The 13835-nt window shown below is 49.6% G+C and overlaps 1 protein-coding gene across 10 annotated transcripts in view; it reads left to right on the top strand.

Annotated features, from left to right (window-relative positions):
* The window catches only part of Lrp8 (LDL receptor related protein 8), a 72065-nt gene that overhangs the window by 41591 nt on the left and 16639 nt on the right, over positions 1-13835 (top strand). For 2 of the 10 annotated variants that reach the window (XM_090334800.1, XM_090334799.1), the window contains 8 exons: positions 723-851; positions 3614-3994; positions 4833-4958; positions 5690-5812; positions 8907-9026; positions 9100-9225; positions 12682-12856; positions 13358-13585. In XM_090334800.1, coding sequence (XP_090190926.1) covers positions 723-851; positions 3614-3994; positions 4833-4958; positions 5690-5812; positions 8907-9026; positions 9100-9225; positions 12682-12856; positions 13358-13585 — 1408 coding nt within the window. Of the gene's footprint in view, positions 1-722; positions 852-3613; positions 3995-4832; positions 4959-5689; positions 5813-7645; positions 7685-8906; positions 9027-9099; positions 9226-12681; positions 12857-13357; positions 13586-13835 lie in introns of all 10 variants that reach the window. The other 8 variants (XM_090334805.1, XM_090334806.1, XM_090334803.1 and 5 more) reach the window with 7 other exon arrangements.

Consider the following 13835-nt stretch of genomic DNA (forward strand, 5'->3'; position numbering starts at 1 on the left):
ACTGAGCTTGGGCATTCTACATGTCCTGGAAGTCATGTTTGAGGTATGTCTGTTACATGGATCAGGGCAAGCCCAGGATGAGAGGTGCCTCCTGGCTCCAGATAGTGTTCTTCTTCTTCTTCTTCTTCCAAATTGAGAATCAACCCTGGGGCTTCAGGCCCCTGATTGAGTCAGCCTCTGATTACAGCTGCATTAATTATAGCTGTGCAGTCCCGCTGGATCCTGCCACACAGCGATTGATCCCAGCACCATCACTCATCACTGAGAGAGATTCTTAGGGTGGATTGGAGCTGCTGGAGCTTCAGGGAGCCCTCTAAGTCCACTGATTCAGATCGTGGAGCCTCTGATCTAGAAGGAGATCCGAAGTCCGAAGGTCCACAGCTGGAAAAGGCAGGGAAGACTGTAGAACATGGTGGCCCCATAGCACTAGAGCTGAAAGGGGAGATCTGAGTGGGTTTGGCTGGGAGTAGGAAGAAGTCACTGGACAGAGAGGTGACTTGAATGTCAGAGATCAGGAGCCTGTGAGAGAACATTTTGCAGGGCAATGGTGGAGTCGATTTAAAATTTAGGGGCAGACAGACTCTGGATGAAGAAACTGAGACAGGAAGCCCTGATGAATTTCCTAAGGCCTCCTGCCAGGTGGCTGGGACCAAGTAGAATGTCTGGTTGGCATTATGCCCCACGTTACCCCTTGGCTAACTTACTCACATCTGTCTCCACAGCCCGGCAAGTATGTCCTGCAGAGAAGCTGAGCTGTGGACCCACTAGCCAAAAGTGTGTGCCTGCCTCATGGCGCTGCGATGGGGAGAAGGACTGTGAGGGTGGAGCAGACGAAGCCGGCTGTGCTACCTGTGAGTCTGGGGTTAGAGATCCAGGGTCTGCCAAGCATAGTCAGGCAACCTTAAGGAGTGGAGCCTGGGAATAAAAAGAAAAGCACAACAATCAGGACATAATAACCGCCAGGCACTTGGGAGACTTTTTTTTTTATCATCTTCACAGTCACCTCATGTGTAGCCATTATCATCCTCATTTTAAGAGTGAGGAAACTGAGGCTCAGACAAGGGAGGAAAAGTGCCCAAGGCTGAGTGATGGAACTGAGATTCAAATTCAGGTCTGGATAGCAAAGCTCTTTACCATGACTGGCATCTGTTCATCCATTCCACAAATCTACCAACCTCTGAGCAAGGGCAGGGGACCAGAATGCATGCTGTGTGGAGGAATGGTGGTGGTTTGAGCCAGGGCACTGGCATTGTTGGGGAGGAGGGCATAGATTCCTGGGGAAGGAAGGACGAAGTCTTAGATGTCACTGGGTAGGGAAGATATTCCCAGCGTCCTCAGCAGGGACAGATGGAAGTGGTCATTGGGATAATTCCACGTCACTGAGCTTTCAACACAGGATTATCTGCTCCTCAGGGAGCAGGCTAGCAAGGCCTGGGCCAATAGGGACCGTGGTCTAGCCTCACTCATTGTAATTCGATTGGTAGCTACTATGTGCCAGGCACTTGGTCACAGAGGGAAGTAGACTGGCTATGCTACTGGTGCTGTGAGGCGGGGCTGAGATTATGGGTTGTCACTCAGGAGGGCTTTTGACAGGCACTTTGCTCACCACTGCCTCTCTGTGAGAATACTAACTTTCTGCTCCAGATGAGAAGCCATCTCTTCCCAAGTCTTGATTTCTAGCACTCTGAGATTCTAAGTCTGGAGTCTGGATAGATCTAATGCAGGAACCATTTGTGGGGAGAGGGAGTAGATCTTGTCTGGGACCTGAAGTTTTAAAGTCCCAGTGATGACATTAGCTTGTTTCTTCAGCTGTGATCATTTACTGGGACAGGAAGATGACCCATTAACTACTGGAGCCAGGCTATTAGAAGGTCTTTTAGGCTATTTTGCCACAGCTTCCTAACACCTGGGTAGAGGAAGAAGAATTCTGCCATCCCCGAGGCTCTTTCATTTATGAGTGCTATGAGTGGCTCCCTGGGCCTAGGTGGTATTCTATTCATCTTAGAGTTCCTGATAGCTTCAGAACATCAGTGTTAAGTAAAAGCACTTCCTGCCAGGACCCTCAGAAAGCAGGATTCCTCCCTCCTGTACAGGTGCGAGCTGAGTGTAGACAGGCAGGGGGTGAACTAATCTAAGCATCAGCATCATGTTAAGGGTCACAGTGTCATAGAAGGTGTTCCTTTCCCACCCATGCCCCAGTATCCCAAAAGTACAGAAGCAGAGAAAATGCAACTGTCAGAAACTTGGTAAAGCTGTCAGAAACACATGACATGAACTGCCTACATTGTGAAATTCAAGTCATTGCTCTATATTATATTCAGTAACAATGAAAATTGACGTTTTTTTTTTTCCACCAGAAAATAGAAACATGGTCTCTGGGTGCCTCCATGTGGAGACATCTGGTACTGCTTACCACCCTGTTAGCTGTAGTCACAGCCTCTGCTTCTCTGACACACCCGACACAGGGCCAGTTCTTGACCAGTGTCTGAAGACACAAAGGAAGGGAGGCGGTTAGGCATTCATTGTCTTGAAAACAGCTTACACTCCAAACAGGAAGACAAACAAAAGAAAAACAAACAAATAGAAGCAGAAAAGCTGAGAGAAGGGACCAAAACAAAGGAAATGCCCAAAGCCTGAGATCTCTCATCACTATGGACTGCCTCTGTGGTCCTGGACAAGTTTCTCTCCTCTTTGAAACCCAGTTTTCCTACCTGTAAACTAGCAGCTGGACTGGTCTCCAAGATCTTCCTTGCTCTGAGTTCACCCTAACAGAGGGAGGAAGCCCAAGGCCCAGGCAAGGCCCATGACCTATGCTCTTAATTACTGAACACCCCTTAGTAGATGGCAGTCTATTACTGTGTTCTGCACTCACACTCCCTGCTGGGAACTCCACATCAGGCATTCAGGACAGGATGGTCCCTGGGCTGTGTGTAACCATAGGACCTGTGGAGGACACAAAACCTAGACACATGAGCTAGCTGTGCAAGGAATACAAAACGGAACCAGAGGCAGAGGTAGGTTTCCCAATCAAAGAAGTACACAGTGTGTTATGGAGAAGGTGGAATTTGGACCTTTAAAGGATGAGAACTCATGAATGGAAAAAAAATAAATAAATAGAGAGGCAGTGGTGAGCAAGAGGTGGGGCCCAAAAGATTGGAGAGACTTGAGCAAAGGCTGGAAGGAATGAGTGCACAGGAGCAAAAATGTAAGGTGGCTGCAGATGAGGTGTGTTCAAGAGGAAGGTGATGGGTCCCGAGCCATGGATGCTCGTCTGGAACTTGGAATGAACAGGTTTTTCACAGCTAGGCCATCAAGGAACACGTGTAGACCCTGTCGCCTGGGCTTAGTCATGTGAACAGAACATTTCCACGCTGCAGGCAGCCAGGAGGAATTCTCCCTCTCCTTCCATGGGGCCCGGGACAGGGCAGGTGCGTTTTGTCCCAAGTCACCAAGCAGCCCGGGTTTGGAAGCCCCGGCGTCCCCAGTGCCGGCCTCCGCAGGACCCGTTCCCGCCCACAGGCCGGGGTGGGACGCTCCCTGCGCGGCAGGACCAGCGGGGCCGGGCGGCAGAGCCTGCGGTCCGGCCGGCCGACCGGCTCTCTGTCCCGCGCAGTGTGCGCCCCGCACGAGTTCCAGTGCAGCAACCGCTCCTGCCTGGCCGCCTTGTTCGTGTGTGACGGAGACGACGACTGCGGGGACGGCAGCGACGAGCGTGGCTGCGCGGGCCCGGCCTGCGGGCGGCACGAGTTCCGCTGCGGCGGCGGTGGCGCCTGCATCCCCGAACGCTGGGTCTGCGACCGCCAGTTGGACTGCGAGGACGGCTCGGACGAGGCGGCCGAGCTCTGCGGCCGGGCGGGCGCGGGGACGCCGGCGGCGCCCGCGGCCTGCGTCCTCACCGCCCAGTTCGCCTGCCGCAGCGGCGAGTGCATACACCTGGGCTGGCGCTGCGACGGCGACCGCGACTGCAAGGACAAGTCAGACGAGGCCGACTGCCGTAAGCCCCCTCCACCACCTCGCCCAGCCCCGCCCAGGGCCTGCGCATCCTGCCACAGGCTTGCTTTCCCTGCTTGCAACACGTTAGGCTGGGAAAAGGTGGTGGCTTGCTTGAGGTCAGCGGAGGAGCTCAGGTCTCACCCCAGAAGCCAGGGACCTTAGGGACCTTCACCGCTGTGTGTGTTCTCTTGCCCTGTGGCTTCCTCTGTCAGTTACAACTTCCTAGTGTGCTCAGGAGCTCCTCCCACTTGCTCTCCCTCCTTGTTGGGCCTGTCACATTCTACCAACTGTTCCAGCCAGATTAGGTCCCTCCAGGGAGCTGCCTCAAGGTCCTTCTGCCTGCTGTCACAGTCCATCACACGCTGATGTCCTCATCTGTGCACCCCTCAGCTCCCCTCCGCACCTCAGCTTCTGCCAGAGGGCATGGTTGGTGGGGGGGGGAGGTCAACAGTGGCTCTTTATGGTCTGGAGATGTCTCACTCCCCACAGCACCTGGCTTGGGGAAAGGTGATTGAGTGGACAAAATCATTAAGTTATGAGTATCAGGACTCAACAGAAGGCCAAGTGTCTGTTCTGAGAGGTGATGGACAGGGAAATCATAGGCCTGAGTTTTAGTCCTGGCCCTGCCAGCCAGAGTGCTATGTGACCAGAGACAAGGCTGTTCCCCTCTCTGAGCTTCAGTCTTCCCATGTGTACACTGGAGGTGCCTCGGCCAGGTGTCCTTAGCAGGGGCTTCTAAGTTCAGCCACTGGTGTTCTTGCCAGGGGACATAACATGAGGTTGGGGAGAGCTATCCTAGCACCACACTGACCCTGACCTCTCCTCTTGCCCTCTCTCAGCAGCAGTAGGGACCTGCCGTGGGGACGAGTTCCAGTGTGGGGATGGGAGTTGTGTCCTTGCAATCAAACGCTGTAACCAGGAACAAGACTGTCCAGACGGGAGTGATGAAGCTGGCTGCCTGCAGGGTGCGTGTGGTCAGGGCAAAGGAGCAGCATTCTTCTGAGGAAACGCCTGACTTCCCTCTCAGACCTGGAGGGAGCTGACTTGTCTCCCCTTGCTCCCTTAGATACACCTTCCCCAGCTCATCACTTGCCCCTCCGTCTCCTGGCCCGCCTCCTGTGGGGTTCCAGTGGTACAAGCACTGGATTTCTAAGGATTTGGCAAAAACTGAAAGAGGGTTAGGGAGGCATTGAAGGTCACTTTAGGAAGTGCAGGCCCCGCACATCCAAGCTTCAGGTTGACTTCCCTCACTCATCCTCAGACTGAGCAAAGACTGGATCCTGCTCTTCTAGTCACCACCTGCCTCTTAAAGGAACAGATAACACACTAGGTGTCAGGAGGAATGGGCACAGATTCCCTCCTAGCTCCCCAAGAAGGTTATTCCAGCCTCTTAAGGTCTCTGTAGAGCTGTTACATGGTCTTTCCTAGAACCCTAGATCAGACACAGACCCCCCTCAGTCCTGCCCAGCCAAAGGGGAGTGGGTGGGAGTTTCAGCATCCTGGTTATCCCTGGGATCCTGTCCTGTGAACAGAGCTTCCACTGGTTCTGGATTTGGCTGTCTAGCCTGAGCCATCTCTGAGAGCCCTGTGGGAGCTGGTGCCGGCACTCCATTCATCATCTGTGGGCCGTGGCCCAGCCCGCCCTTCCTGCTCATGCTCTCACAGCCACTGTGCACTCTCTTGTCTGGCCCGACAGAGTCAACTTGTGAGGGTCCCCGCAGATTTCAGTGTAAGAGTGGCGAGTGCGTGGACGGCGGGAAAGTGTGTGATGCTCAGAGGGACTGCCGGGACTGGTCGGATGAGCTTCTGAAAGAGTGTGGTATGATACCTGTGTATACCCAATGACCGAACTGACCCTTCTGCCATCCCCCTCCTGGCTTCTGGGTTCCTGGCCCTCTTGTGCCATTCTGTTCTGACACGTTCTGATCTGACCATCTCTGGGCCTGTGTGCCATCTTGTGGCCTCAGAAGGGACTCTTTATCCCTGGAGTGAGTTCTGTTCTACATCTCAATAAAACTCTTAAGTACCTTTCTCTCCATCCCAGATGCTCAAATGTTAGGCTGCTCCTCACAAACTTGGTCTTTCCTCTTTATTCCTTCCATGTTTAGACCTCTAAGTGTGTGCTCTCTGCAACTATTTCTTCCTTGAAATTCTTGTCCTGCTACCTGGTCTCTGAGGCCACCAGTCCCCAGCAGTAGACCCTACAGAGGGATAGAAGAGGAAGAACAGCCGGGCTACCAGTTGAGACACGCCCCAGGGCCACTGCTCCATCCTGAGTGAGGGTAGGGCATTCCCACTCTCAGAAGGTGGCAGCATCCTGGGGCCTGCTGCAGAGAGCACACTCTTACACTAGACTAAAGTGAGAAATGGAGGAAGCTGTCTTTAAAGCCAAAGCTAGCAGGTGGGTTGCAGGCTGTAGAGAACAGAGGATTTAATGTGGACTCCAGATGTCATGGGTCATTCTTCTGTTGCTCTCAGTCTAGTAGTTCAGGAGAGTTGGTTAGAGAATACCTGAAGATGGAGCCTAGGCCTGTCCCTTCCTAAGAGACTTCCCCAGCGCCTTGTCTCCTGGGCACCCCCAGGAACAGCATCTTTCCTTCCCCTTCAAAGATTTAAAACCCAAACTGATGAAAAGGAAGAATAGCTTCATGAAGGTCATTCAGCTTACCTCTGAGCTTGTGGAAACACTTTCCCTGCCCCTAGTCTTTGCCAGGAAAGACTCAAGATTGACTGCTAGTCAGAGACTACTAGCTTACTAAACTCAGTCTTGTTCTTTGCATGACATGCCAAAGAGAAGTATGCACGTATGTGTTTGTGTCCGTGTGCCTCCTTTTTGTCTCTGTGCTGGTGAGATATCAGTGAGTCTGTAGCCACATCTCCTGTGTAAGGCTGGGAAATGTCATTTACACACACATGCACACATATGTGCAAGCCTGTGTAGATGTGTCGTTGTCCCCTTGTCTGTGTCCTGTGTATAAGCTGGTGTGTGTGTGTGTGTGTGTGTGTGTGTGTGTGTGTGTGTATGTGTGTGCGCACACGCGCATGCAAGGGTGTGTGCATGCTGGGGAACATGACATCACTACTTCCTTCCATGGAAGCAAATACCACTCCTACCCCTTCCTTCCTCTCCTGGCTCCTTAGCAGAATCACCTCTGGGCTAGACTGAATTGTGGAGGCCAGAGACTTCCCTTCAGGCAGAAATAGACAAATCGGGACTTCTTTCCTTTCTCTTCTCCCAATCTACTTCAGCCCTGGAGGACTGCCCATCTTTCATCAGAAACCAGTCACTTTGAGCCAGAGTTTCTTTTCCCCTTTCAGAGCCAGCCTACACATGCCATTCCAAGGAGTGCTCAATACACAGAACTAATGTTGCTGCTACCTGCAAATGGAGAGGAAGGAAGTGAGTGGGTGCATGAATGAGGTGGTGTGTGAATGAGCAAACAAAGGAATGAAGGGTACCCAGGAAGTAATACAGTACGAGACTGTGTGCAGTAATGGAATGGTTCCTGAACGTCTTGTCTTCCCTAGACTCTACTCTGAATTTACTGTGTCTCGGCCAACCCCCAACAGTGTGGGGCTTCCCAGGACTGGACCTGGCTGAGCTACCCCTGGACCTCCTACTCATGGGGTTGCTGTGATCTTGTTCTTTCAGTTGCACCAGCATTCCAGGGAAACAGGAGGAGGCCCAGGGGTAAAGGGGATGTTCCCTAAGCATGGCTCCTGCTGGAGGTGGGGGCATTCCATAGCTGTGCATGGCCTGGGATGGGCAGCTCAGACCAGCTGTTTGCATGGCCAGGCCTGGCTCAGCTCAGCTCTGCTTGGCTTGGCTGGAATGGCAGTGCATGAGCCTGGTGGGCAGAGGGGTGGTGTGACAACTTCCCTTGGCTTGTGGAATTAACCTGTGATTCTAAAGCTCAGGAGATGCTGTGAACTTGGTGAGCCTTGGTCCTGGACTCCTGACTTTTCCTAGGACCTTCCAGAAGGTGGTGAGGGAGTGGAGGATGGGAAACCAGACCTAGATGACCTCCTGGCATTTCTTGCAGCAGTTGGTAACCCTGAAACCAGGCCTATGGTGAGGAATAGGGATAGGTGCTGAGATAAGAGGAGTTAAGAAGACAGTAGGAGAAAACTGACTTGACAATAGATCTGTGTAGAAAAATCCCTGGCCTAAGAGACTCAGATGCTCTAAGAAGAGGATGGCAGGGGCCATCCTGTGCTGTTTGGATTCCCTCTGATTGGCAGGGTAGGCCTGGGCTCTGTCCAGAGCGGGATATGACCATGCCTATCCACAGCAAGTGTATCCAGAGAAAGACATCAGAGTGGCAGGGGACCGAAAATGAGCCTTTAAGGAAGCTTTGAGGGAGCCCCCTGCACCTGGTCAAACCCAGAGACCATTGTAGGGAGTGGGGGAAAAGCTACAGGAGATAGATCCTGTAAGGAAGAACTTAACAAAAGCTGGGGCTGTTCCAGAGTATAGTGAGCTGCTCCAGGAGGAACATGGAGAAGTGCAAGCAAGGGCCTTTCAAGCAGGTATTCTTGGGCCATCTTGAAGGTTGGACCTTATAAATACAGCTCCTTGAACTTGTGGTCATGAGGAAGCACAAGCTATATGCAATAGATTTGCAGAAGACCTCAGGCTGAGCTGCCTCCAGCAGGATAGTGGACAGAGCTCTGGCATGCAAGGCCAAGGACCTGAGTTCTCACTCCATTCTGTCCATGATGATATCTGTTCTGAGCTAGGACCTCCGCTTCCCCCTTCCTCTGGTTCATGAAGCTGAGGCTTAATGAGGTCTCCAGCCCTACTGGTTCTCTGGGAGTTCTGCAGCCCTGAGGCTCTGCTTCTGCTCTGCATCCCCCTACCTTGTTCCCATCCCTTCTGGACATCAACTTCAGGGGCCCATGTCCCTCCCCAGGGCTGAACGAGTGTCTGTACAACAATGGTGGCTGTTCCCACATCTGCACTGACCTCAAGATCGGCTTTGAGTGTACTTGCCCAGCAGGCTTCCAGCTCCTGGATCAGAAGACCTGTGGCGGTGAGACTTCCCCCTATCTGCCCAAATAGAAGCAGATCCTCCTGCCAATTCTGACTTCTGCTTCTCCCCACAGACATTGATGAGTGTGAAGACCCAGATGCCTGCAGCCAGATCTGTGTGAATTACAAGGGCTATTTTAAGTGTGAATGCCACCCCGGCTATGAGATGGATGCACTGACTAAAAACTGCAAGGCTGTAGGTATGGACCCTGCAAGGGCAAGTGACACCTCTGAGGGTACAGGAAGTAGAATGCTTCCTCATGTGAGGACTGGTTATGTATACATGTACACACAGTGCCCTAATTGTAAATACACACCATAGACAATGCACTACACATACTGCCTAGACACCTAATACAGCCCACAGGCTTTGACTAGCACATTACACACACAGTGTAATATACATACCTACACATTAGTCATATCAGCCAACTGCATTCATCTTTTATTCATTTTTAATGGTATGAGAATTTGAACTCAGAGCTTTGAACTTGCTGAGTTAGAGTCTTGTTCCCCTCACCATACGCCCGAGCCAACTGGGACTGTAACTGGCAAGACAGGCACATGCCACCATGCCTAGCTTTTTCTGTTGGGATGGGGTCTTTTTTTTTTAATTTTTTTTATTGTAATTAGTAAAAGGGTTACATAATATTTGCCAGATAGAAGGTGCATTAATTCACATACATTGATACCCTTTCACATGTCTTGGTACCCATTTCCCTCCCCCCCCCATGGGATGGGGTCTTATCTCAGCTTCATTTGTAGGAGAGATGACAGGTGTGGACCACTATACTCAGCTATTGGTGGAGATAGTCATCTGACAAGACTGCCCAGGCCAACAGTGAACTGTAATCTTCCTGGTCTCTACCACCTGAGTAGCTAGAATTATAGGAGTGAGCTGCTCACCCCAAGCTTTCCTAATTAGATTTTTTTAAAGATTTTATTAACATTGATTTTTACATCATATTTCAAATGTCAGGTTTAACAAACAAGTATTCAAGAAGGGAATCTCTGTATAATCACTAGCACATAGATTTTAGAACACAATTAAAATTAAGCTGAGTCTTTGTATGTCATGGATACATATTAATCTATGCAATAAAACATTCTGTCTAGGGCCAGGAGTTTGGCCTAGTGGTTAAAGTGCTTGCCTAGCATGCACGAAGACCCGGGTTCGATTCCTCGGTACCACATACATAGAAAAAAGCCAGAAATGGTGCTGAGGCTCAAGTGGTAGGGCTCTAGCCTTGAGAAAAGTCCAAGGACAGGGCTCAGGCCCTGAGCTCAAGCCCAGAACTGGCAAAAAAAAAAAAAAAAAAAAAAACATTCTGTCTATAGAATATATAGCCCATCATAGATTTTTATGTCTATGTAATTATGTTTATATCTCCAAGACCATGTCCATAACCTTGGGTAACCCTATTTAGTTCTTTATATTGAATGTCTGATGTTGTCATAAGCACTAGGGTTGGCAGTAAGCAAAACAGACACAAGCCCCTCAATCCTCATGGGCTTACATTTTTAAATGTATTATTAATTACTATTAATGTTATGTAGTTGTACAGAGGGGTTGCAATTCCATAAGTCAGGATATGAGTAGAAAGCTTCTTGGTCAGTGTCATCCTTCTTTCATTCTCCCACCTTTCCTCTTCCCATCCCCCCTCAAGTCACAGAATTCATTTTTTACCTAATATACATTGAATATAATGACTGTGTTTGCTCATAACATATTTTTAACTGGGGAGATAGATAGACACAAAATCAAGATAAATAGAATACAGTGCCAGGCAGATGGCAATAGGAGAAATAGAAAGTAAGTAATCACCTGAGATAGGAAAGTCCAGGAGAACAATGGGTGTTAGTTTTAAATACAAGGTCAAGAAGCCCTCAGGAAGAAATTGGGAGCTTTATGTCAGATTCAAGGCCTAAAGCAGGTGAAGTAGTAAGCCATCCCATTATCTTTAGGAACAGTATTCCAGGCTAACAGAAAAGGAAGTACAGGGCTAAGAATTTGGTCTAGTGGTAGAGTGCTTGCCTAGCATGCATGAACACCAGGTTCGATTCCTCCGTACCAGGACTGGCAAAGAAAAGAAGAAGAGAGGGGGGAAAACCAAGACGGGTGTGGGGTGTGGGGGGGAGGGTAATGGGTACCAAGACATGTGAAAGGGTATCAATGTATGTGAATTAATGCCTTCTATCTGGCAAATATCATGTAACCCTTTTACTAATTACAATAAAAAATAATATTTTATGAAATTAAAAAAAAGAAAGAAAAGAAGAAGAGGAAGAAGATGAAAGTACAGATCGCATAGGCAAGAACAGTGAGGAACCAGTACCACTGGACATGGAGACAAGCAGGGATGACATCAGAGCAGATCCCCAAAGGCCTTCTAGACTTGATGCATCTGAAGAAAGCCTTCAAAAAGTTTTGAGTTGAGAGGATGTTGTGTGGGTTTAGGCTCCATTGCTGAGAATAAACTACAGAGGACAAGAAAGAAAAGTGGAAAAACCACGTGAGAGGTTATTGCAGTAATTCAGAAGAGAGAGATTGGGTAGACCTGGGCACTGGCAGTGGGAACATTGAGGAGTGACAGACTGTGGGGATATTTTAAAGACTAGCCAGTGGGATTACTTATAGATTAAATGTGGGATGTTAGAGTCAAAGACTCCAAAACTTTTAGCTAAACAAATGAAAAAAATAGGATTGCTATTTCTGGCCTTGGGAAAGACGCGGGAAGAAACAGGGTTGGGAGAATGTTAGGACTATTTTGGAGACGTTGAGCCTGAGATAGCTGTCTCTGGCCAAGTGGAGGCTACTGAGTTAGCAGTTAGAAAAATGAGTGTGGAGTCTAGATATACAAATGCCATGTGCAGCACGTATATCACAACACCACACTCACACTGTGCCCTACGTAACCTATTTACACATCACATGTACTATGTAACCTATTTTTATATACACACATTATACATGTGCGGAGACAACATACAACTGTCCGTGTATGGACAAGACTTATCTATCTATCTATCTATCTATATCTCTGAATATATACAATCAGAAAAAAAAACACATCCTAAACATATAAGGTCTCTCCTGTTAATCATGGCTTGTTAAAAATCACTCCAAGATGCCTCTCAGTGCAGCTTCTGAAAGGTAAAGCATCATAGCTCTCATTTGTGGGGCAAAGAATGTGTAGTTTGGCAGTAGCAAACTGACCTGGAATGTTGCTTTCCTCCTGTGCTTTCCTCTACTGGGGGTCCTAATTCCCTTCCCTGTTTGCGTCACACACTCACTCACACCTGCCATAAAGCAGTCTTCATTATTCTCCCATTCCTACGTGGCTTTGAGGGGAGGGTGAGACAGCAGGGTTTTGTGCAGGTGGGAGGAAATGGGGGAGTCGTAGAAGATTTAGAAGAATGCAATAACAAAAAAATGTGAGCTGTGCTTTTAATAAAAGCATCTTATATGTTATGTTTCCACGGTACGTTTTTTGTACTCAGTATTTCATCTGCTCCTCTGCCCTGTGCAATCAAAACTCTCATCCCTACTTCACAGGAAAATGAAGTGGATCTCAGCAAACTAGTAGCAGATGCCTTGTCTCTAGAGTCCCTGACTCCTGCACTGACCCTGTCCTCTCAACTTCCCTACATGACAGCTGGCAAGAGCCCATCCCTAATCTTCACCAATCGGCATGAGGTACGGAAGATAGACCTGGTGAAACGCGACTACTCACGCCTCATTCCTATGCTCAAGAACGTTGTGGCACTAGACGTGGAAGTTGTCACTAATCGCATCTATTGGTGTGACCTCTCCTACCGCAAGATCTACAGGTGAGTGGCATGTCCCCTGTAGCCAGGCCTGGAGGGGCAGTGAGGGATGATTGATGGAGAACAAGAAGGAAGGCTCTAGGCTTTCTCAAGACAGAGTTGGACCTGGGAAGGAAGCAGGATCACAGTAGCATTGAAAGTACAGAGGCTTCATTCACTTCCTAGGTCTGCTTAGGCCAAGTGCACTGAGAGCAGATTTGAGCTGTGTGTGCCACCTGGTGGCCAAGTCAAGAAGTGCAAAGACACAGGAAATGTTGAGCCACAAGGCATTATAACCTTTGCAAGCTTCTGTCCCTCTACTAAACCAGATACTGGCTGATTTTAAGCCTATATCCTTTCCTTGGTGGCACAGGAAATGTGTTGAGTGAAAACTCACCAAAGTTTTCTAAAATCCAAGGCCATGATCCAGAGATGGTGGAGAGACAGTGGGGAGGGTTCATAAGCAGCTTCAGATGGGCTCGTGGGGGGAGCATGTGCCCAAGGCCAGCCCTGGTCTCTCCTAAGCGCCTACATGGACAAAGCCAGTGACCCAGCAGAGCAGGAAGTCCTAATTGACGAGCAGCTGCACTCCCCAGAGGGTCTGGCAGTGGACTGGGTCCACAAGCACATCTACTGGACAGACTCAGGCAATAAGACCATCTCAGTGGCCACAGTGGATGGTGGCCGCCGATGCACTCTCTTCAATCGTGACCTGAGTGAACCCCGGGCCATCGCTGTGGATCCCTTGCGAGGGTGAGTCACCCCATATGGCACTCTCATTTCCCTAGCCCTGGTGCACAGTCCTTATGTGTCTGTCAGAAGACGGTTGTAGAAGACTATAGGATAGTCAGACACAGGCTATGAATAAGAGTTCCTGTATCATAGCCTTCCTGTTAGCTTCTTACCAAAGCTTCTGTGGGCAGTTAGTTGCTAGGTTCTTCCTAGTGCAGAGGATAGCCCTGGGTAAGATAGAGTGGATAGATTCTTCCCGCAGTTGTTATAT

The sequence above is a fragment of the Megascapheus bottae genome, chromosome 6 (assembly GCF_031878675.1).
Source record: "Megascapheus bottae isolate mThoBot1 chromosome 6, mThoBot2.hap1, whole genome shotgun sequence".
Lineage (NCBI taxonomy): Eukaryota > Metazoa > Chordata > Mammalia > Rodentia > Geomyidae > Megascapheus > Megascapheus bottae.